This window comes from Cinclus cinclus, chromosome 6 (genome assembly GCF_963662255.1).
Source record: "Cinclus cinclus chromosome 6, bCinCin1.1, whole genome shotgun sequence".
In the NCBI taxonomy this organism is placed as follows: Eukaryota; Metazoa; Chordata; class Aves; order Passeriformes; family Cinclidae; genus Cinclus; species Cinclus cinclus.
The window spans coordinates 27,686,551-27,713,587 of NC_085051.1; the positions used below are offsets into that span (position 1 = coordinate 27,686,551).

Consider the following 27,037-nt stretch of genomic DNA (forward strand, 5'->3'; position numbering starts at 1 on the left):
GCAAAGAATTCATCAAAATTCCAAAGGGTTAATCAAAGATAGAGACATATACCTCAAGCCACACCTTCAAGAAATTATATTCTTTAACTTTTTAGCATCTAATGCTGAAAGTGCAAATTCCTTCTAATGGAACTCTTTTGGTAGTGGTGTTCTCACGTGTCATCTTCACCAACCTTTCTGTTTTGTAAGTGACAATAACATGCACAGAACAGACACTGAGTTTTAGGTATTAGTTTGTAGACGATTGTACACAAACCCTGGACTGTATCCATTTACCAGCAGTAATGAAAACACACTCAAAACATTAAGAATCTTCATACTGCTTTCACAAGGGAAGATGAGAAGAAATACCTGTTGTAAACACCATCTCATAATCACATGCAAGTGACAGTATTTTTACAGAAATACTCTGCAAGCATAGAGTAACACAGAGAGGTGACAAAATTCTGTTCTTTCCATTCATACAAAACAAAACCACTACACAAATGTAAAAGCACAATGGACTTGTGAATTACCCAAGGTCCTATGGCAAATACAGGCTTCAGAGCTCTGGACCAGCATTTCCATGTACAGATAAATAAACCCATCTTTGAGTTTCTGGCACAGATTCTCCGAATTGGCCCTCTAGTGTTTCTAGTCTGCCAGTGATTAAAATTCACCAACACCTTCTGAGCTTAGTCACAGTAAAGTTTTTGACAAAGAAGTTTTATCTGTTCAGAATCCCCTTCCCTTCACAGCTCTAAATACTGGTGCAATTCAGTGCTCCAGGATTACTCACTTCACTTGGGCCTCTGCTTGCATGAAGATGAATTCCCACTTTCTTGCAAACGCTCTCTGAAGCCTTGCTAAGTTTTCCTGTCAAAAGATGAAAATAGTAAGAACAACTAATTTCTGTAATGACAACAATTTCTTGAGAGCACATTTAGCATGATGGGTATTTATTTTATTCCTTTTTTCTTTAACTGAAAAGCTAAAGTCATGGAAGTCAGTGTTGGTTTCAGGTGAACTATATTGCAGGCACAGCAAGGCCACATCTTTTTGGGCTGCAATCCGAAGGGCCCTGCCAGGGATAAGTAATGGAGTGTGATGAAGACAGCTTGAGCTCTAGTACGAAAAAAAAATGGACTTGTTCCCAAAAGATAACACTGAGAAGCTTTGTGAAGCTGATGACTTCCATTTCTGAGAGCAGATGGCTGCCAGCTGCACGTTTCCCTCTCATCCTTACTTTCCCTTCCTCTCTGCACTGTTCTCTTCTCTTCTGGCTTTTGTGAAGGTGCAAAGCCTGAGCGTCCCCTGCTTTACTCAGTCCTGGTCACTGCTGAGAGCATTGTGCAGCTGCACAGTACTGAAGGCTGGGAATTGCCAGGATGATTCACAAAAAGAAATAGCTTGTTTGTCTGAACAATGAACACAGTTACTGCAAAGAATGGCTCCAGATGCAGTTTTGCTCTACATCTGAAGTAAGAGCTCTGGTCCAGACCCATTACAGAGACTTTAGTGATCTGAACACTTGGATGGGGATGTGGCATCATCTCAGCTCAAGGTTAAACTCAGAACATGGCTGGAATTTCAGGCTTAAATAGTACCCTGAAGTTACATATCCATACCCTCCCCAAGAAAGGAGGCCTGGGACACAATTAGCAGGATGCTCTTCTCCATTACTGTTTCAAATTTACATTGAAAACAAACACTTGTAGTTCTACTCTCGCTCTCTTTATACTTAATACCTTTATTTTGAGAAACTTTTTTTAGGTGTATGCATTTCAATACAAGAAGAAATCTTCCAATTATTGACTTTAAACTCTTATATAACACAAGCCACAAAGCTTGGCCCTGTTACCACCAAGTCCATGTAGCAGTTTCAGTCTGTACACATGGAGGAAAACAGTTAAACAAATGATTTACAGCTGTACTGAACTGTGATGATTTCCTTAACTGTGGCTGCAAAGAAGAACAACTTGTAATTATCTGTAACACAAATTCTTGGGGGCATTTTTTTCATTATTTTTATTTTGTTTTAAATTATTTTCACATGTGCCCTCTGGAGTAAATATACTGAAGCCAATGAAACATCACCAATGATGATGTTGTATTTGAATTGTGTTTATATCTGACCAATTATAAAAAACCTGAATGCAAGTATACAAGCTTAATCATATCATCAAGACCCCTGCTCTAATAAGTATAAACATGGGCTAAGGGACTGTCTGTAAATGCTGCAAGCATAGCCTAAAAATGAAATGTCCCTTGAGATGCTTTGTAGAGAGTCTCTCTTGAAGCTCCAGGCCACTGCTGATTCCTATGGAGAAGCATTCTCATGCTGCACCTCCAAAAATATGAGAAGGGCTGTTTCTCACTCCTGTTTCTCTCACTTGTGCTGAGCTTACATCCCTTGCTGGACCTGCTTCAGCTCCCATAATGCTTAGGAAGAGTTGGTGCCATTCTTATCTGAATGTCTCTAATTAAGAGAACAACATTTGAATGCAGAAGTAACCTCTAATTGTGCAATGCAATATTCACAAGGAAAATGAGAGACTGCCAAGATCTAATTATTTACCATCACTGGAGCATTGCTACTCTCAGTAGGCAACAATGTGCAAAAGTACTTAGCCACAGCCTCACTGCATGTGTGTGGGAGTATGTGCACTGCTGAACAGCCTTTTGTTGCTTTATGATAGATCTTTGGAGTACTTACAGTTAATTGGTTGGATGTGAGCAATTTTACTGGTTTTACTAATGAAACCAACATTATGGAGAAAAGAAAACTCAGCAAAAGAACATGTAAGTGCATGCAGGTTGTTATAGTCCTTCCTTTGTGCCTGTTTGAGATTAGAACTTCTAGGAAGTTGGAATGCATTTCCAGGGTGGATTAGATAAGTGGCAGTTTTTGCACTGAAAGGACCAAATGGCATGAACATATCTCTCCATGTGCACAAATGTTCCAAAATGCAGAAGGTAAGGAAGAAGGCAAAACTTGAATCTTGGAAAAAACAAACAAAAAAATCCCACTCTAAAATATATGCAAATATATGCAAAATAAATGTTTTAATTGTAACAAACATGACCACATAATTCCACTAGAACCAACTTTGCAAATAAACCCTCCAATGAAAAACTCCATGTATAAAATTCTGCTATTACACTGTTTAGCAAGTAAACAGAAGAAAGTCAATATGATAGAAAGAAAAGTTTAGCTGCTCAGAGTGTTACACTGCTGGTATTCAAAGAAATACACAGTCCTGCCCCTCCTGCCTCCATCTTCCCACTCCTCTCCACCCTGCAGTCTGACACCAAAGATTGGGATATTTCTGTTGACAGTAACTCCATAAGAGAAAACATGCTCTAAATAAAGCTCAGTGATATTTTTCATACGGCATATTGAAAATGTTCCGAGTCTAATATCTGAGAACTTTTTTAACTAGATGTGTCATCAAAAATTTAATTGCCCAATGGCACATGTGAAAATCCATCATTTTCCTGTGCTGAAATCTGCTATGTAAACCAGGATTTCCTAACTGAAAATAGGACACAAAGTTAAACTTCTGTGTAATTTACCCCAGTCTTGAAGGGCTTATTATACAGCAGATGCTTTAATGTGGGACACTGCAAACCCAGGGACATTCATCAGTCTTGTTCCTGATGTTGTCAACCTTCACACAGTTCTGACAACTAAGAAGATACAGTAAAGGCTGACCCCAAAGCACAAAATGGCAACGTTCAGTTGGCAAGCAAAGCTATCCCTGCACCCCCCAGCTTTAAACTCTAGCAGCAGTGTACCTACGGCTTCATAATCCGCCAGCTCCAGCCTAGCTTTGTTCTGCATGGTCCGTTTGCAAAGATAGATGGCTAAAGGGAGAAACAGAATGGAAAACAATTACAGGCAGATTATTAGTACTAGATCTTAAAAAAAAAAAAAAAAAAAAGAAAACAAAATAAAAAAGCAAAGGAGGAAAAAAAAGGTAGTCCATAGATGGTTTGTTTTCATTGGAAAGCAACACGAGTCAAGGAATGAGAGGGCTGGACACCCAGCTGACATTGCTTACGACTAATCTCAGAGGCCCTAAACATCTGGGACATCTCATTTAACAGTGCTGACAGCAGATGCCAGGACCTAACAAGATGACCAAGAAAGGCACAATTGCTTCTGGGTCTGGTAAAAGATGTAGCATTAGCAACCTGTTCTCCTAAGCAGTTTGAGAATATGCATGCCAAAGTGATCATCCCTGCATTTATTTTCTGCTAAAAAAAAAAAAAATCAGGATATTGAAGTGAAAACAAACATATGGACCTGATCTTAAAAGCATGAACTGAGCATTTTAAAATATTTTCCATCCTCTTACATATTTCAAATGTTTAAGAGAAGCCTTGTCACATTTCGCTATAGGCAGAGGCTGCTGAAACTGATGTGCTTTGGGATTCTGAAGGTCAAAATGACCCCAGCAGACACCACCAATCCAGTCCAGGCTGCCTTCTGTGAATGCCCCACCTGGATCTGCTAAGTTCACCCCATTCCCGGTAGAGGCTGAAACAAGGTCCACAGCACACTCATGGTATACAGTCAGGTCTGAACTTTTAATAGAGGTCCAGTGCTACTCACGTAATTCTATTCTATGCTGTTTCTGTAATTTTAACATTCATATAATGAGCCAGTACTATGCATTGTAACCAGAGCTGACCAGTTCATTTATATTTATGCATCTCTAGGGCAATTTTCTCTGTAAGGCACTTATGACACCAAATGAAGTGAGAGTCAGTTATCTCACACTGTTTTTCCATGCAAGGCAGTGAACTGCCATTAGCAAGCTAGTTCTTCTCCTGTAAGTGGACACATGCAAATAAAAAAAAAAAAAGGTATGAAGTGCTGCTGGGATTTCAGTTTTATTTGGGTCTACTGCTAGTTTGGGATTAATTCCTGGGAAGACTCCATCTGTACAGGCCTCTGATATGCAAAGTCTGATTATAAGCATATGTTAGAGGTTTCTGGGACAGATGAAAATCTGTCACTACAGAGCTCAGAGCTAATGCATTTGAAGCTTGTCCAGCTGTGGGTCAGCTCATAGAGGCTTTATTTTGGGGTGTACTGTTCCAATCAATGCCATTGCAGCATGATAATCTGACTGCCAAAACCATTTATTTATCTGATACTCCCTCTTCACACTATTTTTCTGATATTTACAGAATATATATTAGGCATAGTTCACACAGTAATATAGGGTGACTGCAAAAATCTGGAAATCTTTTTTGCAAATATAAAACAGCACTGTGTTTTCTCCTTAACCATTCCCTCACTGGCATAAACATGTAAGTCTAGCTCATCTGCAGATGAGGACTGCAAATGAACAATCACACGACACACACCATTCCAGGCTACTTCTTCACCCCAGCAAATGATTTCCAGAATCCATAATGATGAGTAATTATTATCCGGGAAGGAAAAACAAATTCCAAACTGATTATTCAGGGAGGAGTGCTAAACCAATCTTAGGTTATGAGATAAAGGACTTCCAGAAGCTCCCATTTTATGACTGCACACATGGATACACTTCCTTTTCCAAAGCCACACCAGGATGCAACAATTAATTTTATCATTTAACTGTGAAAGCAGTGCAGTTCTGGAAGAGACAGCAATATTGCATGCAGACAGCTAAAGATAACAACACCAACATATTTTTTTTATGTATTATCCCTGTCTGCAGGCACTCACATGTTTAAAACACCATGTTGCACTTTATTAACTCATAAACCATGTTCAGTCTTCTCTTTTACTGTATCATCTGGCAATCTTAAAAAAAACGGGAAAATAAGTCTGACGTCATGTATCAGAACTTTTAACTAGGGGTTGCTGTTAGGTATGTACTGGTTTATTGATCAGTCAGATAAGTGCCCAGAAGCAAATTTTATTGATCCACATAACAGATTCAGCAACAGATCAGAGAGTAGTCTCCCACAAAAGCAATATTGGTAATATTTAAGATTCCCAAGAACCAGTATTCTCCTTGCCACAAATCCTGCTGAAATGAACAGGGCTATGGAAGAATGAAGGTAATGGATGGCAAAATCCTGGCCCCACTGAGCTCAATGGCTACAGTTCCAGGGGGCTTGAGACATCCCAGGGCTTCAATTTGTGCATTTGAGATGGGCACATATCTGTTTCTGATGCTGCCATCTGACAAGAAACTCTGCACATGAAGGGTGTAGATGGCCAACAGTAATTATTTTAGGCACAAGTGTTTCCATCACAAACTAACTTTCGATAATGAAACAATCATTCTCTCACCATAATCTGTGTTTTCTGGTTCCCAGCAGTTTGAAGGCCAAAAGTATGGTGCCTGAGAAAAAACATACACATTTTTGTCATTTAAGAGATATAAACTGATTCAGATGCAGAAAAATATTACAAGTACAAAAAGAAGAATCACAAAAACTACCACCCAGATTCTGCCCTCAGGGGAAACACTGCTACAGATTTTACAGTAAAAGATAGGCTGCTGCAAAAACCTTTAATATTCCTCACTGCAGGTAAATAGAGATGCTGTAATGCAAGCACCTCTTGAGGAAGATGTCTGATGTCCTGATGAAATTGCAGACACTGTTGCCAGCTCATCTGAATGTGGACCTCTTATCCACTATCCCAAGAGCCTCCTCTTTCCCCAGGAATTCACAGGCAACCTGAATAGTTTTACTTTTTTAAGCGCATGAGAAACCTTGTGGTCTTATCTATGTGCTACATACCCCTTGCTTTTCTGGAGCAGCTACCAGTGTGGCTGGCATACTACAAAACAATTTCCTTTTCAGTTGTAACAGATGGCAGAGGTCAAAACTCCACTGTTTAGAGTCATTCTGTAAGCAGAAGTCCTGCTAAACTTAGTGCTTTTGTTTTATAACCAGGTCTGCGTATTGCAGTTGCTACAATTAGCTACAAGCTGTAACTATATCTGACTGTATTTCAGTTTTAACATGAATGAAGAATAACATACCGGTGATCACACAAATTACAGAACACTGATGCTCTACTGATTACACATTGCTTTACTGATGCAATACTACAGATGGGCAGAGGACATTAACACACAGACTATTCCTTCCACCAAAGCACAGTGAGAAAACATGGAGGATTCAAACAATACAGGGTTCAGTGCTCCTCATTGATACTTATATCTTGTGGATTTCATAACATAAAGAGATACTGTTAAAGGAGGGACTGATGTTGAGGTAAAAAGTAGCAAGAAGAGAGTGAGGGAAAGGAAGCATGATTCTATCAGGTTATTTTTGCAGAAAACAGCTAAGCAGGGGTGTTAGAGGAAATGAAAACATGCAAAGAATATGCAAAAATTGTAAGAAAAGACAAAGGAAAGGAAAGTCAATAAGCAGTCATTTTGATGTTGTGGTTTACAAAGGCTTAAAACAATAAAAAAGAAATTAAGTTATATTGAAATGTAGCTCCTGAAAACTGCACAGGACAAGTTCTTAGAGTGCCATTCTTTCAAAACAGAAAAACACAGCTAAATGGGCAACCAGTATTACCCCTGCTTCTGTTGTGTCTTACACAACGGGAGGATCAGGACTTTCAGAAAAGAAAGGGAATTGTGATGAAAAATCCGAATCTGAGTGATGCCTTGCAACCAGAAGGTGGGGTGAGATAAGAGAACAACTTGTGATCTCCTGGGCTTCTTTTTTCACCATGACATTGGTCACATATGATAACACAATACCACATCAGCAGTGAGCATGAGCAGCCGCAACATCAGATGCAAAGACCAGAACTGGCTTTTCAAATAAAAGTGAAAAAAAGAGTAAAAAAATGTAAAGAAGGAACAGGAGGATGAACAGAAGAGAGGTGGCAGGAAAGATAAGGGAACTGGCTGAGATCACATAACAGAAAAAATCACAAATTCAACCAGCAGGATGAGGCAGTAGGACTCCAAGTTGGGACTTACTGCTTCTTCTAAAGTTATACAATCAGTTCAGAAGGAGCTGCTGCAGCACAAGCACTCAGTTATCGAGCAAGCTGACAGTGTCAGATTTTGAACAGGGCATGGAACCCAAGCACAGGGTGCTTTAAAAGTTCAGCACATCTGGAGGCACAGGAACACTGAGGTGTTCCCAGAGATGTCCCAGTTTAGGTGATTCCCAAGGTTACCCATGCTTTGTAGAAGAGCCAAAGCCTTAAGCTGGCACTCTCCCACACCAATCTGTAAGCAAGAGAAGATAAAAACTTGAATTTTTCTGCTGTGCCAAAGCTTTACTGTCCAGCTCAGAAGTTTGCCCGGGCCCTTTTTGCACAGCAGAATGGCTACATAATTCTGCATCAGAGTTAGGATCTGAAAGCCATCTTCTTTCTCCTGGTTTAGTTAAAAGAAAATCATGTGAAAATCAGCTGTGAATTCAGGCATCAAAAATAGTCACAAGCCATAGCCATTCATTTATGTAAAAAACTGTAAGTCAGAAGGTAAATGAGAGTGATTAAGGATTCTAAAGCAAATTTTTTTAAGGGACTTCATAATTTCCTAGGGTTTCTATGAAGATGGCCTCAATTCATAGACCTAATGGCTGCTTAGGTATAAAGGGTGGGGTGATTTCAGAAGTTTTACTGCAGGGACAGAAGAAGGTGCTCACCAACCTGAAAACGATAGAATGTCCCATCATCTTTCAGGGTAAGGACATGGTCTGAGATCGGAAAGACATAACCCTGTGCAGCAATGAGACTTCCCAAGTGTATTGCTTCCCCTGTGAAAGAGAAAAAACAGCAGGGATGTGTCAACAAGACATGCACTGTGCTTTTCTGTTTTCAATTGCAGCTCTGGGGATGACTCATGTGAAATCTGGTGCCCACATACCTCTCTGTACCCACAGAACATCCCTACTTCTTCCAACCAAACCCTTCAAAGCAGGAGAGCAGAAATCAGCCTTAAAATACAGATGAAGCACTACTCAAATGTTTAACCTGTTAATTTTTTGTTTACAAAATACACACACCAGTTCAGCTCCAGAGTATGAAATTAATTTCAAAGTACATTATCCACCACAGGTGACAACTGACACAAAACCTGTTCCATCAGTGAACCTCACTTGCTTCTACCAAATCCAACAAGCACCTGCAACACCAGTTCATTATCAGGATATATATTCATAAAGACACATCCTCACACTGCAGTACTGCCCTTTGTTAGAGAAAATGTTGTAAAGGGGAGTTAAATATCCTAGCGCTGCCCAGGCAACCTTCCCCAATGCAGAAGCACATCTGTGCAGATTTTCAAGCAATGCCAGCTGTCAAAAGCTGCATCATCTTTCACAGAGCTGAAAAATCATCTGCTTGTGCATGTCCAGATAGATAATAAAGCTGTGGTCTGCAGCAGAAATGCAGATTTTGGACCTGACAGGACTCATGAGAAGGGATGTCTGTACAGGGATTCACTGCTGGGTGATTCAACACTGCCTCTATCTCTTTTTTTTACATGGTGACGGAAGGGCAGCTTAAAAACTGGTAGGTGAGATTCTGGATTTTTTTCCTTTCCTGGAAAGGAAAAGAAACTTCCGGACCTGCAGATCTTTTCTTCTCCTTTTCTCAAGAGGTTTTCATCTGCCTAAATGATTTTGGTTTCTCTGAACAGTGAACTATTTGGACTGTGCCCATGCACTGATCACTCTTTACAGCTGATTATACATTTATCAATCTGCTGATTTATCTATTTGCTCTTTTTGATAGCTTAAAAACCATTACCAGATTCTATGACCCTTGCCAGGAATGACACGGATACTATGTCTTGTCAGCTGTGGCTACCTTTCTTCACACCATGAAAACCTGACACTGCATTTGCTTCCTTAACCACACACATCCAACCACTTCTTTTTGAAGTATAGGAATAAAACCTGAAATCAATCAGTCCTCTGTAGGCAGCAACAGTTCCACAGACAGGCTAAAATCCCTGCAATGGTATTTCAATATGTTGCAGTATAAGGCATTAGACTTAATTAAGATGCTGACTCTTAGCACTTTTCTTCCTCCTTCTCTACAATGCTTAAATAAACCATGTTCTTTTACTGGCATTTTAGACTGCAGCAATATATATTTACTAATGGCACACACAATACAGATGGAGCACCTATTTCTCCCCAGCTGTGGTCACCTTACCTGCATCCTCAATGCTGAGGTTCTTCATAAGCCACTGCACAATATCAGAACCTTAACAAACAAATGAACAAAAATTTAAGAAACATTAGACAATGAGACCACAGGTTTTGAGTGCCCTAGAGAGAGATAACATTGAGATAGATACAATAGAAGTGGCATGAATTTTATTCCATTACGTTTTTATTTCCATTGAGGTTTTCAGAATGCTTTTCCTTCTTGAGCCACACTGCAGCTACATGATTACTGACAGGTACTAAGTCCCCTGGAGCTTTCTGTGCAATAGGAGACTTGATATACATGAAGTCAGATATAAGTCTAATGGTTCACTGTAACTGCTCTCTCCCATTTTCTTCTCTCTCACCTCAGCATACAGAGATAAGTTGCTGCAAGCACTGGTTAGCAAGGAGATGAAGGGGCATTTACTAGCACCTCACACCCATAATGTGTAGCTGTGTAGAACCAAAAAATCAGTCAAAAATAGACATGAAGGCCTTACTTATATCAAAGGCAAGCAATGTCTTCGAGAAGGAGGTGGTATTCAGAGAGCCTGCAACCACAAGCCCTGTGAGCAGTCACCTAGTGGAGATCATACAAACTGAATGGGGGCTGGGAAGAGTGAACCTTTAAGAGCCATCATGAAGTTCATTAGATTTTCAGGGACCCTCAAGAATAATGAAAGTTGTTGCCATCTTATAAAGAACATCAAATTCTCTAGGACAGATCCTCTGCATGTATGCAAACTCATTGCTTGCACAGAGATTACAGAAGAGGAAAACTTGTCACTGTTCAGTAGAAAGGTCTGTTACCAAAATACATTGTGAAAAGACAGCAAAATTTAGTTAAATCACATACGCAGAAAGTTAAGCTTAAAATTAAACATAATGGTGTGTACAAGTCAGCTAACTAGAGTTCTCCAAAGTCAAAGGCAATCAGCAAAGACACTTGGATACAACATGGCAAACCCATACTACTTTACAACAGCATTCATCACAACCTAACAATGCCATGTCTGCATGCAGACATAACACCAAGCCTTTCTCAGCATACAGTCAATTTCCAGAGAAATATGTCCATCCATATACAGCAGACTAATAGCCCCAGTAACATTTCATAGAATCATAGACTGGCTTGGGCTAGAAGGCACCTAAACATATCCAGTTTTAACTCCCCTGCCATGGATGGGTGGGGATGCCACCCACTAGAACAGGCTGATCAAAGCCCCATCCAGTGTGGTTCAGGCTTGTTAAACTAATCCCAGAGGATCTTATTTGTGTGGAACACTTCTGAGCTCAGACATGGATGGGATTTCAAGGAGCAGCATAACCACAATGGTTGATCCAGAAGAACATTTTGCTTTCCACAGTCCCAAAGCATCATGATGTGCCACAGGGAGAGACAATAGACACTGTTAGAGCCTCAGGCCCCTGCAATTATCTGCAGGTCCAACTCTCCCATACAGGTGAAATTCCCATTAGAAATGTGAGCTCTACCCCACACAGAAAGTGACAGCAGCTCCCACTTCCATGACAATGGAAGTTGACCCAGAACATTACAAAAAGCACCAGTAAACCCTCTTCAGTCAGGCTTCAGCAACAGGCAACAATATGGACCTGACCTACCTCATTCCCCACCCAAGGCAGGTGAAACAACAGACCTGTCCCCTGCAGAGAATCACTGGGGTTCTTGAAGATCAGGGAAGCATTTGATTTCACTGAAATACTGGGCAAACAGATGTGATCAACAAGCAGCAGCTGGGCATTGTCTCAACCTGCCTTGAAGGTATCAGTAAACCAGATACTAAAGGACCAATCTCACCATCTTGTATTCTCCACAGTACAGTAATTCTCTACACCTCCTAGCTTCACCTAGGAACATTTTCAGTTGCCACTATCCTATATGGAAAGTTATTCCAGAATTATTTTTTTTGATAGACTGAACTCTTCCCATAACTTCACAACCTAAGTTTGTTAATGTGCAATTTATATGCATTTCATAACTGTATTATTATTGAAGGAAAATAATGATTGCTCTTCCTGACAGTTTCTCCTGAGTGTTTCTATAGAGGGCTGATACTTTGACTCCCTGCCTCCATCTCATTAAACCAACTCAACTATTCCTATGTCCTCCTAAAGTGGTCTCTCCCTGTACTTTACCATTCGGCAACTTCTCAAATTTAAATCCACTTCTTTGCACTGAGCTCACCAAAACTGCAGTTGCTACCTTGCAGAACAGCAAACCAATGCCTTTGGTATTGGTGCCAGCACTTCTACTAGAAGTACCTTGCCAGATGCATCCTGGGGTTATATAATTTTCTGAACAATAAATTTATTCAGAAAAATATACATGATGGGTGCAAAATTATCTGCTAAATGAGAAGGCATCAAGTGAACACTGTTATCTGAATAACGTATGGGGAATATGTTCAGAGCCATGTTGTTTTGACAAGTTTGTTAATAAAATACTCTATATTATAAACGTGTGTGTTCCCTTTTACCTTTTGCAAAAACAAAGGATTCTGAAGACAGAGCACAATATTTATGGTTAGAATGCTAATTCAAGAAGATTCAAACTGCAGTGCTTCTGTATTGTTAGAAATAAAAATCTCACAAAATGCTGTCTTGGTTCAAGTGAAACCAGAACCTTCTTAGTTTTTCAGTTCACCCCCAAGCAAAATAATTCATTGTCTCTCCTGATTTTGGTGTCTGGTTACAGGCTTGCAGTGATCTCTGAGACATTGTATTCTCAAGCGATGTGAGAGCTGATACCTGACAATCATCTGCAGTATTGCATTGCTTTGCTCACAGGAGGTGAAGTGTTTTCTGCATGACCCCTTTCCAAATGTACAGGAGCACTTAGTTCCTGACTTAGGACTAAATCCCATTCCAATTTTACACAGAATGATCATTTCCCCAGCTCTAGGACACTTCTGTGGAATCTATTCAATTTCCAATTGAATAAAAAATGAATGATTTTTCAACTGAATATAAAAACAACAATGAAAAATTCAAGTAATGCTGAAAGCTGGTTCCCCAGTCCCTCACCCCTTTTAAGAAAGGCTTAAAGGGGTAAGTAAACTGAAGGCACTGACTCAACCAGAACTCCTGTGATCAGCCACTCCAGAATATAAGCAGCACTTGATTTCAGGAATTTTAATTTGTCTCGGTTAAAAACATGAAGTCATTCCTGAATGCTGCCAAGAGCCTGGAAGATGTTATAGCTGTTCTCCAGTTGTCCTGAGGCAGACAGATTATCTTTCTGCTGAGCTTGCTGAACTATTATTTATCACCTGCCAAGACTGATTATTCACCCTTGGGACAATGACAAGTCTTTCCTTCCTCTGTTAATTACTGTCATTGTTAATAGCCATGTCACTGATTAATATGCAATCATAATGAAAACGCTTTACTGTCATCTCCCATAATACCTTCCATTTTTAGGGTTACCCTTACACATTGGCTTTGCATTTACTTGTGGCTGTTTCTATCACTGTAACCTACTTCAACCACCTAGAAATACTACTTATGCCCTTCTCAACCACCTAGAAATACTACTTATGCCCTTCTTCAAATGAGAAAATTTCGATTTCTCCTTCTAAGACACAGTGAAGATTTGAGTGATTGCTTTACAACACTGTCATCTGCCAGACCAAGACAGAGATACCTCTATCAGCAAGTATTCCAGAAAACATGATCTTCACCTCTCCTTCAGATTAAGCCTGGTGGATGGTCCTCACGTAACTCGCCTTCCCGAAAAGGTATTTTCTCACATTTCACAAGCTCTTTCAGAGGACACCCAAGGAAAACCTTGACTATGACATGTTTCCACTGTACATTAACAGAGCATTTGAAATCTTCTGAAAACAAATAGTTGGGCATGTTTTCATAACAGGAAGTGTTACTGAATCCAGGTAGAGCAATAGCTTCCATCTTCTCTGTGCTCCTCTCTATACATCTACATTTCCTCTGAGTCAGAATGCTCAGTTCAAGAAGAGCCAACATCCCTTGAACACATATTTCCTCCTCATCTATAATGAAACATATCATTCTGCCTTAGGCTCTTCTTTGAAGCTGACGTTGCTTAACACCAACAGAATACCTGTATTTCTATGTGCAAACATATTCACAATGATCATTTATCCAGCTATGTGTTTGGAGACAGACCAGCAGTTTTATATTTATTGCTATTTTCTACATTTTCTCTTCAGCCTCAGTGACCCCCTAATAGTTCTTAGTGTTCTCTGCTGGCCATTGCCTGTCAACATGACAAATGAATGGCAAGACACTGAAAGATAAATTTTAAATATTCACAAGGTGCGAGGCCACGGGCAAGAGGTAGTTGGTGAGGTGAGTCACCACCCCTGTATTTGATACCTTATCTATTCAACCTATGTTGTTCTACCTCTCCCAGAAAATGTAGAAAGGAAGATTTGCCCATCTTTCACGTGCTGAAATGACAAAGGCAGAGAGGACAACGCACCGTTCTCCAGCTGTTTCTGAAGTGGAGTGGAGTCTGTACCTCTGGTTCTCAGCAAAGGAGACAGGACCACTGGGGTCTGCTTGTCACCCAATGGATTAACATGTCCCTGACAAGGCCTACACCTGTACGCACACAGGTATATGTATACAAATAAAAAATATAGGAGTATTTCTCAAACCTCAGCAAATGTGTACATCTTTATTTTTCTTTTTAGTCCTGGAAAGACAGCTACTTATTTTACTGTGTCCAAAGATTGCAGAACTGACAAGCACTGATGAGTGGAGCTCTACAGGGATTTGACATAGGACATCTTGTGTGGCCAGGTGTGGCACCAGTGACCAAGGACTAAAGTTTGTCCTGTCTCATGGGACTTGTTAAGGTGAGCCCTCGCCACTGGATGCCACCAGCTGATGGGGTGGGATATCCTGGATCTCAGATCTTTCACAGCTTCATACTGCACTGACAGATAGTATCACTGAAGCAAGTGAGGTCTTAAAAACATTTAAAAATACCACTTGATCATAGCATTTGGGAATGTGTTGCACATATCTGTTTACAGAGGGATACAGAAGATTGCTTGGTTATTTCCTGTCTTTCTTTCAGTATTACTGTAACTCTAATATTCTCTGAACATAATTTGATTGTTTAAAAAATTATTAAGTACTTTCGCATGGCGGGGGTGGGGGGGGGGCAGTTGGTCTGGTTGTGATAGGGGTTTTTGTTTTGTTGGGTTTTTTCCATGAAAAGTGTGAACTGTTCAGCTCCTTCCTAGACTCTATCTACACAGTCCATGGGCAAACAAGCCATGTGTCTGGCCTCTGATGTCAATCACCTCCAAACTCAAAATCACAGTCTAGACAGTCTTTTGCTGAAAGGATAAAAATATGTCCCCCTTCCTGTCACCTCATTCTTGACAAAAGATGAGCCCATTTTAGCACTGAATTTTCCAAACAATTTGCTCCTGAACTCAGAGCAATCTTTAAATATTTGTATAAGCAAAGCAAGAGAAAAAAAATTACAAGCAGTTGAAATGACATAAAAATACATGCACAGGTGTATGAGCAGACACTCAAGATGCTTTTTACACTGCCAATCATTTAATAGTGCCAATCACACTATTAAATGAAAAAAATATCTTGGGTCCTTCCCCAACCAGTTCCGAGTCCTTGGTAAATCTAGGACAAAAACGTTAATTATCCCCATTTTTACTACTGGGCTTGCAAAAATAAACAAATTAACATCCCCCATGATAAAGGGCAAAACAATTTAAAACAAAATTTCTCAAGGCCTTTAGCCCTCTGTGCTACATTTTCTCTTACATAGAGCCCTCCCACTGACACCCACAGTTATTTCAGCTAAGTTGGAAGTATAGGCTACTGCTCACAGTCGGGATTCAACACAAAGCAACAATTTTTATGGGGGGGGGGAGGGGGGAAGAAGAACATCTAGGTCTCTCTCTAGAATTCTGTTATAAATATTGAGGAAGTGTTTTATAAAATTTACCTACAATGAGTACATAAATAAATACCAATGCCAACTAAAAAAAATATCTCAGCAGTTGACTCAGAAAATGTGGTAATTGCAGCTCTCCTTCATCAGCATGTGGTAATTGCACCACTCAGTGTCAGCAAGGAGCATCATCAAAGCCACAACAGCTTAAGGAGCATCATCAAAGCTACAACAGCTCCGAGCTTCTAGCAACAGTAGTTTTCCTTTATGCTACACTCACTTTAAATCTTGTTTGTGAATTATTAACAACCATTACCAGCAGGAGTGTTACCCCTTTTGGATCAAAGCAGCCAAAGTTTCTAAGGTGTCCTTTTGTTCATTGTAAACTTGAGAGCTTGAATTTACAATTTACTTTTCTTGTAATAAAAAATTTGAAAACACAGTACTCTGTGTGAAGCAAGAATGAGGTTTGGTGGGAAGGTAGAACACAAAATCTGAAAGATGGAGATTTAGAATTTTAAAATCCAAATTCCTGTGTACTTTCATCCCTGTTAATAACTCCTTCCTCTGACCTGTTATTCAGAGGGACTTTTGCCTTCTCATTATATTGGTCAGGCTATCAAAGTACACACTCCCTCCACAATGCAGACCTATAGAGGGAGATTTTCACTCTAGGCAGGAATCAATAAATGACATGATGGTGCAGAGCTCTGTGTGGGCTAATTTACCCAGGTAACAAAGATAAATTAGATCTTAAGATCTCAGAGACACCACAGCCAGATTTCTTTCCTTACAAGGTTGCCCATCTAAAAATAGCTCAGGTACCTTTACGAGGCACAAAAGAAAGCAGCGGCAGGCACACCTGAAGGCACTGCAGCACCCTCCCATCACCAACACCTAGAAGCAGGCAGCCATGCTGAGGAACAGCATGCCACTCAATGAGAGCCCTGGATTTAAAATGATTGCCTGACACCGGTGTCAGTAAGGCTGAGTTAGCAAACCTCTTAATGGACACACAGTTAATCCCAGTGAAAGAGTCTGCCAGGGCAGCTTAAACCAGGTCTTCAACTGGAAAAAAAGCGATACCAGCAAAAGGTCTTTTTCCAGTTGACCAGCCCAGCTCATAAAGGGTTTAGTGTTATGCCAGCCTCAGTGTTGTTCTCACTGCACTTCACTGTGTCACACTGGGCCAGCCTTCACACCTGACACTCAGCACCTTTGACCCTCGCTGACCTTTGCTCACACTGAGAGATGCTAAGCTGTGGCCTAACCACAGGGGCAGCCACTCCTTTACTTGTTCTAAACGCCCCTCAGCTGACTTGGAACGCCTGAGCTGCCATCATGTCTGTGCCACCTAACAACAGGCCTGGCATCAACAAACCCGAATGCACACATCCTCTGGAATCCAGGATATACCATAACCTCAGTGCAATCCCTATTGCTTCACTTGGCTAGAATTTGGCCTAAATTAGAGATATACCATGTGACCTGTGCCCAGATCTTATTCTCTCCTCAAATACAACTCATATCAAATTGCTGTTACTACGAGTATGGGGAGGAAATTGCAAACCAAAAAGAATTAGCAGTTCCACCCTTTGTGTCATTCAAACCCATTTCTCCTGTAACATCCACAGAAGATGAGCCTCAAGAGCCCTTATAGAGGTGTACAAAAGGCAGGAAAGTGGTACCTTGCACTCCCACCCTCCCAGCAGCACTACTAACAGCATTTTGTAGTAGCATCTGAAATTACCACCTTTTACAGATCACTAAGAACTGGATGTGTTGAGATGCACCTGTACACCTACAACTGATCATAAATTTCCAGCTGCTTCTCAGGGTGCTCTGTCTTTGCATAACTCAGACAACTGAAGTGGCTCATACAGCTTAGCAATTTGGCTCCCTGCCATATAGTAGTGTTTAGGCGCTGTTCCTCACATTGTCAAAATGATTTGGCAACAAAACAGCAAAGGAAGCAACTCTGAGCACTGCTGGAATCAAGGCTTCTGAAGATTCCTGTGTCAGATCTTGTTAGGGATGAAACATTTTTACTTCAATTCATGTGCACGGCCTTCAAATCAAAGGCAATGCTTCTGTCATTTCGATCATATATTAATATTTTTAATAGCTAATTTCCATCTCCAGCAAACAAGAAAATTGATAAAACATAGAAGGTGACTGGTGTATTTCAGCACGGACTATCGAGTCACTTCACACCACGTCCTCATTCACAAACTGAATTTCAAAGGCTGTTACATCAAGGTCCTCCTTTCCCTCACCAGTGTTGTAACAGTGTTGTTTCCCTGAAAAGGTGTAAATGTCACCAAGTGGTACAAGACAGCAAAGTGCTCTGAAAGCTGCAGCATTTCAATGATTTTGGCACAATATTTATTTACTAAGAGATCTGGAATTGCAGTATTCACCTATGCTAGATTTCTATGAATTTCTGCAGTAATTCTGTTTGCAAAAGTCAATTTTTTAAATCAGCAGAGCCCTGGCCACAACAGATCTCTCCCAGGGTCGCACATTTCCATATTAACTGCAGCAACATGATCATCTGTGATGTCTATTACAGAAAAGGGTAGTTAGCTTCATCAAATTCTCTAGGAAAGCCACTTCCTCCTGACACATTGCTACCTGCTTCCCTCCACCTCATGCTCTTCAGGAAAGGTTGAGAGCCACACACAGTGTTTGCAGTGATGCAGTAACAGTCGCATTACCTGGAAAATTAAATGACCCAATGCCTGTAACTCTCTTCCCTCCAAGAGTTCATTGTTCTTAAAATAAAAGAATCAATATTGTTCTGCTTTCCCACCCCCCCTTTTCCTGCTAGGTCTTTCAATCACGTATAATGCTGGCTGCCCTGGAGTGCAGCTGGCCTCACTGGAGCTCTGTACTGGTGCAGCAGTCAATCAGGGGCAATTCTCCAGCAGGATTAAGGTAGCACGTGCACTTTCTTTTAGTCAAGGGTAATGCCAAACAAATGACAACTCTCTCTATATGGAGACAATTTATTTAGTGCCATGCAAAACAAAGAGACAATATTAACACTAGCACTAGAGGCCACATTTTAAACAGGGCTCCTTAGGCCATGTGTTAAAGGGACTTCTACTGGCAAGGAGCAGTTGATTTTGCTGGCAACAGCTTGTTCCATTTGCATTTCCAATTTGGGTGGAGATATGTAACAGGGGGAATGCTAAATGTGCAGAAGAATTTAATGATTACACTGAAACAATCAACAAGCAAAAAACCGTTAGCCATAATTAACAAGTTCAAAATAGGCAAATTATTTGTTCTTTCTTATATTTGATTGATTTCACAAAGATGCGCATAATGCAAGCAGTAAACACAACAATCATAATTTCTTAAATATCTATATTTTAAAATAACATTTCCTGTCTGGTTTATTTTATCAAATAACCTCTGAAAGTAAGAAGCATTTTGATAAGCTGAAAGCTGCACTGAACGACTACGAATCAGTTTATAAAATTGATTCCAATTTATCTATCTATGAATTTTAGAAAGCATTTTTGTTTTCATTCTAAGATAGAGAGAATCTAGCAAAATATTTTCCTTCTTTTTCCCTCCAAGAATTTGAAGACCAACATTTTATTTAACTCCTTTTGATGTAAGTATGGGTTTGGAGTTGGAAAAGTTGATGGGCTGCCCCAAAGCAGCAGTGATTTCTGATAGCAACAGGTTCTGAAAGTGGGATGGGCATCACTGTGTATTTGGTTGCTACCCAAGCACAAAGCACAGCCAATCACTGTGTAGGGAGGATCAGCCTTGATCAGAGCAGCTCTTTTGTTTTAGAGAGCTTTGTGGTGCAACACCCACCAGCAGTAGGACAAAGCTGACTGTGCTGCTGCTTTCCTACTGCCATCCAACAGTGTCCCGGTCTGAGACCCAGCAGCTTCAATCACTTCTTTCTGGAAACCTCATGAGCTCAGGGTGTTTTCCCACCCCCACAGACTCTTGACAAACCCAGTCTGGTTTGGCTCTCTAGAAATATATCCCTGGGCACATCAGCCACTCTGTGCACTCTGAATTCAGCCGTGTCCTGCTGAGTATGGCAGGAACAATCTCAGACCTTACTGTTTCTCAACAGTTTGTCCGGGCAGATTTCCACAGAACAGCCCTGTAGTGCAGCAAAACACATGCACACTGCTTTTAGTTTCTGAACAGCAAAGCTCAAAATCCTTTCTATGGAAAGCAAAAGCTTTTTCTTAGGCAAGCAACCCTGTGTTCTGTAAGGTTTTACTAAGTATTTTCATTCATCAGAAGTTCTGGGAGAGAAATCTTAAAATACCTTCAGAGAGTAATTTCACGAGAGACGGCAGAAACTAGAACAATGTAAATACTCTAGAAAAAACAATTTCTTCCCGTAAACGTGAAGATGGAAAACAAAGTAGGAGCAAACACATCTCCCTGGGGTCCACACAAGGCTCCTGCGCTCGCCCCGCAGTGGCCACGGCCGGCTCCGGTCTGAGCCGCAATGCCGCAGCCCCGCGCCAGGGGGCGCTGAGCGAGCACGGACGGCGCCGGCCGCGCGCCCAGCCCCAGGTGCGCGCACAGCCGCTGGAAACCCGCTTCCCAAAATTCCCGGCACCGGCCACACAGCCCGGGCCGCACCGCCTGGCTGTTACGGCAAAACGACGCGTATTACGAGGAGAACAAACCTTTCCTGTCATTGCAAACATTCTTCCAATGCTTCCAGATCGTTCTCGCTTCAAGAGCACCTGCTCATTTAAAACGCATATCGCTCCTTCCCTCGTTTCGCCTTCTGTCCATCCTCCCTCCTCCTTGCCCCAAGACCCCTGTGGTAGGCTGAGCTCAGCCCGCATCCCTCCCCGATGGCAGCCGCGGGGCTGGGCTGCGCTGGGCCGGGCGGGCAGGCGGCCGGGATGTGCTGGCGCTGCCCAGGGAACGGGAGGTGCTGGTGCTGCCCAGGGAACGGGAGGCGCTGGTGCTGCCCAGGGAACGGGAGGCGCTGGTGCTGCCCAGGGAACGGGAGGCGCTGGCGCTGCCCAGGGAACGGGAGGCGCTGGTGCTGCCCAGGGAACGGGAGGCGCTGGCGCTGCCCAGGGAACGGGAGGTGCTGGTTCTGCCCAGGGAACGGGAGGCGCTGGCGCTGCCCAGGGAACGGGAAGCGCTGGTGCTGCCCAGGGAATGGCAGGACGCCCCGGGGGCCGGGCGGGCGGAGGGGACGAGCCCTCCCCAGCGTCTGCCCCGGGCAGAGGTATCATCTGCCCGCAGACCAAAGCTGGCTCCTCGGAAACTGCGGGAAACTGCGAGGCTGCTGGAAAACCAGCTGGAGCACGCAGCCCTCTTCTAAGTGCCGCTCATGGTGTCCAGATGTTACTGATTTCGGAGGTGAGGAGAGCAAACAGACTCCAGGAGGAAAGAAGCGAGGACTGTCCTGTCCTCTCCACACCCCAGGAAACACACCGGAGACAGAGAGGAACACTGTGTCCACTGAAGCCACTCACAGGGAAGAGAATGGTGAGGGGAAGTCAATCAAGACACAGAATTGCAATAAAACGGCAAAATGCAACAGGTCACACCATCAGGTTGTATCTGAAAACAGGCGTGCAAAGGCACAGCGGGGGAATATCTCACTTATCTTCTGCTTATTTTTCACTTTCACCCGAGGACCACGCGCTCAGGAGGAACACATTCAGGTGTGCCATCTCCTCTTTTTCCTCAACAAGTCATCAGCATCTTGCATCAAGTCCCCGAGAAAGATGACAAGAGACACAGCACTTGGATCACTGTACCATTGGCCTGGGAGAGCTGCCTGTCCCAGCACAGCCAGCTCACTGGCCTGCTCCCAGAACAAAGTCAGGTACACATGGAAATATTTGCAGGACAGAGCAAGAATGCTGAGCATTTTACTGTGCTATCTTGTCTTTTATAAACATATTTACTTATGCTGCACTGGGGAGGAAAAGCAAAACCTGGACACAAAAAGAAAACTCATGGCTGTAAATCTGTAATCTGAACTTCTTTTGTTATCCCAGAGGAAAATAAAACATCTAAAACAGGTTAACCACCCAAAAGGCTTAAAGCTATGACCTTACGAATTAAATTGAATCAAGAGAGTGGAAATCTAAACAGTGAAAGGTACAGAATATATTGAGGAATAAAAGTTTTGAAGAAAAAAATAAATTTTGGAAGTATTACAGCAAATTTGTCTGCAAAGCAATGCAATAGAAACAAATAGTAATGCAATAGAAACAAATAAAGTCGGATCCAAAAAGAGATCATATTAAACTGAGGGGGAAAAATTAAAAGAAGTCACTTCTGTCTAACAAAATGTTTTGTCACATAGAAGCAGGCAGTAAAATTTATATAAAAATACAGGAATCCATGGCTTTGTATACTCATATAGCCCTTCCTCAGGAACACAATTTAGAGATTAGTTGCTGCAATGTATATTGTATGGTCCCCTCTGCAAGAACAAGCATGAAAATGATGTTTGGAGGATTTGGGATCAGAAATCCCACTGTACAAAAAGCAAGGTAACTAAGTGACACCAGATTAAGTGGAAGAATAGTGAACACATATATATAGTTGCAAATACTACATCAATCTCACCACAAAATACTCCTTCCAAGGCCATATAAAAAATTGACAGGTCAAATAAGCTCTGATATAGCAAAGGCATCCTAAGTGGCATTTTATTTTTCTATGAAAACATAAAATTACCAAGTCTGAAACCCAGAGTCATACTGGCAAAGAACTGTCTTTCCTCCTCCTCTGCACAGTAATGTGTGTAGAATAACTCTGAACACACCTCATCTTCACACCTCATGACACACTTGGTTAAAAATTGCCAAGTTTCTTCAGACAACTGTAATCATGCTGCCTCAGAGCTGCCTTCTCCTCCCCATGTTGTATCCAGAATTTTGGGTACTGTATCAACTGCACTGCTAATGGCACTGTCACAACTCTAATGAAGCTAGTTGAAAGTGTGTCAGGTCTCTTTTTACAACCACGGCATCTCACAAGTTCAGCAGATTCTGACCAACATAGTGATTTATTTTGAAATAAACTTCTCAGCCTGTTCATACTCCATTAGCTTATGCTGCATGTGCAGAGGCAAGTTAGAAGGGAGGAGTAGAAGTCAATGGAGAAAATATACAAGAAGCAAGAGGACATGCCTGTAAAAAAAAGGCCCAAGGAATAAGAATATAGATGTTGAAAACGATGACAGGTATGCAAAAATAAATTGCACTTCCAAAACCTAAATGGTCAAATGATAATCTAAGATATGTGAACACATTTTCCACTGAATTCTGTAATACTCCATACATACATCAGAATGTAAAACATAAAAGGATGGAACGTTCTTTTCTGCTACTGGATGTACCTGGACTTCATCAGGGATATTCAAACTTCCATTCTGGTACATTTTTGTATGGCTTGGGAAAGACCACATATAACATTCCTGAAGGAAAAATGTGTGGCTAAAAAATGTGTAATGTCCTTCAGGAGAGCTGTAAAGATTAATGAATTGATGCTTACTTAAGCCTGTGAAAACAAAAAATGCCTTTCAACTTCATGGTGTTGAACATTATTGCCAATTCCTGCCAATAAAGTCCCCCCACTCCTAATCTCCTGTGTAGAATCCCTGCTCTGTAAAGGCTTATTTCTAGTTTTACTTTCACAGACTGAAACCTGTCAGCACTGTGCAAATTTTGCTAACACTATTCTCAGAGCAAACTACAGTAGGTCCCAAGGCAGGTAACTCAGATTATTGTTTCCAACTCAAAAGAACAAATTGAAAGAGCAGTATTTACATTCTGTCACCAGCTTAATCCCAGACTGTCTTGTGCAAACATGATCAGACTACACAAGGTCATGCAAATTTCAAACCAAGGACCCAATCGAGTAACAGCTTCCCTTCATTGCTCTGACCACACTTGCTGCAAAACCCAAGTAAAGGCTGCCAGACTATGGTGAAACCAACAATTTGCTGCTGGGAGATGGTCTGGTGTGAGAAGAGGTTAAAGAAAGAGATGGTATTTGCTTCCTAAAGTCATGAGGGTGTCTTTTATGCATTTAAATTTGAAAACACATAAAAAGTCATGTCACAGATGTGGAGATGACAGCCTTATTATAAAGTGCAGTACAGCATGACAAATTATTGACCTACTTTTTAAAGAAACTTCTCTAACGACAATGACTTATCCATGTCCTTCAACACACCCTCCTAGTATGCAACATTATAAGATAAAATCAGTATCTCCAGCTTTCTCTCAATGTCCCACTACAAATTAAAAAAAAAAAAACAAACCTGCCTTCAAATTACACTTATAAAAGCCCAGAATGCTCGTCTGATTGACTATGTTTCTGCCAGAGATGTTTTTGGTATTGTGACTTTAACTCTCCTTATATTTAGATCTTAAAAATACCTGTTTTAGCAGGTCTTGTGGGTCCAAGTCTGAAGTCTGTTCTTGTGAGGTTTCACTAAGGCTATCAGTTCACAGTAAAAAAAAAGCACTTTGTGCACATAGATCGGACTGGCACAACAAGGCTTTGGCAGTGGGAGGGCTCCACATGTGGCTTCTGTGAGAAGCTGCTGGAAGTTTCCCCTGTGCCTAATGGAGCCAGTGCTTGCTGCCTCCAAGATGGGTCTGCCACAGTTGACCAAGGCTGAGCCAATCAGTGGAGGTGGTAGTGTCTCTGGGATAAGGCTATTAAGAGATTTTGGGTTATTTCTCATTATCCTACTCTGGTTTGATTGGTAATAAATTCAGTTAATTTACCCAAGTCTGTTTTGCCCATGACAGTAACTGGTGAGTGATCTCTCCCTGTCCTGATCTTAGCCTGTGAGACTTTTGTTGTATTTTCTCTCTCCTGTTCAGCTAAGAAGGAGGACTGACGGTGCATTGGTGGACACCTGATGTCCAGTCAGGGTCAGCCTGCTACAATACATCATAGAAACATCCAGAAACATGCAAAAAAGGCCCACAAACTTCTAGCCTCTCCCTATTGACTGTGCATTTTATGAGTAGACCATAAACACATCTAAAGAAACAATTTAAGATACTTATTTCGACATGGTTAAATTCTTCTTCTGCTCCTCCTGCAGCCCATGGGATACAGAATTCTGGCCTCCAATCGAGACAAGAAGCCAAGTGGTTGTTTAGCCTGGAGAAAAGGAGGCCCAGGGTGATTTTACCACTCTCTACAATTATCTGAAAGGAGGTTGTAGCAAGGTGGGGGTTGGCCTCTTCTCTCATGTAACAAGTGATAAAGCCAGAAGATTGGCTATTAGGAAAAATGTCTTCACTGACAGGGTTATCAAGCATTGGGACAGACAGCCTGGGGAGGTGTTTGAGTTACCATCTCTGGAGGTATGTAAAAGACATGTGGATGGGACACCCAGAGACCTGCTTTAACAGAGGACTTGGCAGTGTTAGGTTAATGACTGGACTCAATAGTCTTAATGGTCTTTTACAATCTAAATAATTCCATTATTCTATAAGGGAGAACAGATTTTTCCATTATTTGAAATGAAAACACAAAATGGAAAGGATGTGTTTATTTCACTATCAATTCAGATTAAGTGTGTAAAGGACATGCAATCAAGTCCTGGAAGCAAAGCAGAAGAGTGTAGAGCAGGTTTGCCATGGGCAACAAAAAAAGAAAAATTTTCAAGCATTTGAAGAAGGTCAAGAGCTAGACAGTTGTTGGCAGTGCCCATCTGAAGCACTATGGGCAGTGATGGCCACTTAGCATTTTTTGGGCCATGTGGTACAGGAGTGATTCAAGTAGGGTTCTCTCCCCGCAGGAGTCTCCTGTACAGAAGCTTCTAGATCACCTGAATCTCTGGCTGCAGGAGAAAGGGTGTCTGCACTGACAGACTGCCATGAGGGCCAGCAGCCCAGCACTAGGAAGTGGGTACCATGGGAGGCACCTCTAGCTGCTAATCACTTTTTCAACTCTTTCACTTCTGAGGCCTTTAATACAGGGTCAGGAAGTTGGTGCCTTTGGCGTGACCCTGTCTACCCTCTCTGTAGCACCAGAGCTGCCTCACTGGCCCAGCAAATGTCACCACACCAAGATGTCATGACTGGGCAACAGCATCTTGGTCAAGTTCTGGTATCAGGGAAGAATATAACTACTTCTAAATACAGACCAGTTTGGCACTAGTGAGTCCCTCCCTGTGCTGATGAGAGCTCCATACAAACCCACAAAAGCCCCTGCCAGAACACATGCCAACAAAAACAGCCACATGTTGATGGGGCTTGATTGCTTTCTTGGAATTAAAATAACGTAAGAAAAGTTGATCTGTAGGAAAAAAAATAATAGGGGCTTTTATCCTTTTAGCAGGATGTATAATTAGTGGCTATCAGGAATGGAGATAAGTAGGTCTCTGGATAGCTTAGATTCAACCGATTTTTTTTTTTCCATTAAGATCTCTTCAATTTTATCATCTGGTTATTAAATGCACATTATTGTCTTAAACCTATTTTGAAGCAATTATATGTTTGTGCTGGTGTAGATTGCTTCCTTTTATGAAACTAAATTACTGGGTATTTTTATGCCGTCTGTAATTTGGTATTCTAAAGTAGTAATTCAGAAAGTAAAACAAATGCACTTCCTTGCCTTTTCTTCTCTCTAGTTGTTTGCATCCATTTGCCTCCCTGAATACACATTGGACATTTCCCTCAGATTAAAACTGGGCCATGGCAGGCTAAAAACCATTTGCGTATTTGAGAACTACCCCAGACAGATTTGTTACATCCCTTGACTACAAAGGACATCAACCCCAGACAAATGACCAGCACAACAAAAGGTTGTCCTACAGACAACCTTGCTGAATTTTTTAAAAATCTACTGGACACAAGTTTCAGAAATTACTTCAGAGCCTTTTGTTCCATTTTCAAAACTGAAAAGCCCTCAGGAGCCTACATCTAACCAGCTTTCGACAAGATGTATAGGCATAACGTTAGAGCCATTTTTTAATGCCAA

General features: G+C 41.4%; 1 protein-coding gene across 1 annotated transcript in view; it reads right to left on the minus strand.

Moving 5' to 3' along the window:
• The window catches only part of RGS6 (regulator of G protein signaling 6), a 102,004-nt gene that overhangs the window by 60,309 nt on the left and 14,658 nt on the right, over positions 1-27,037 (minus strand). Inside the window, exons 2-6 of the mRNA XM_062494244.1 lie at positions 10,133-10,183; positions 8,621-8,727; positions 6,278-6,329; positions 3,782-3,846; positions 779-855 (exon numbers count right to left, since the gene is read on the minus strand). Coding sequence (XP_062350228.1) covers positions 779-855; positions 3,782-3,846; positions 6,278-6,329; positions 8,621-8,727; positions 10,133-10,183 — 352 coding nt within the window. The remainder of the gene's footprint in view (positions 1-778; positions 856-3,781; positions 3,847-6,277; positions 6,330-8,620; positions 8,728-10,132; positions 10,184-27,037) is intronic.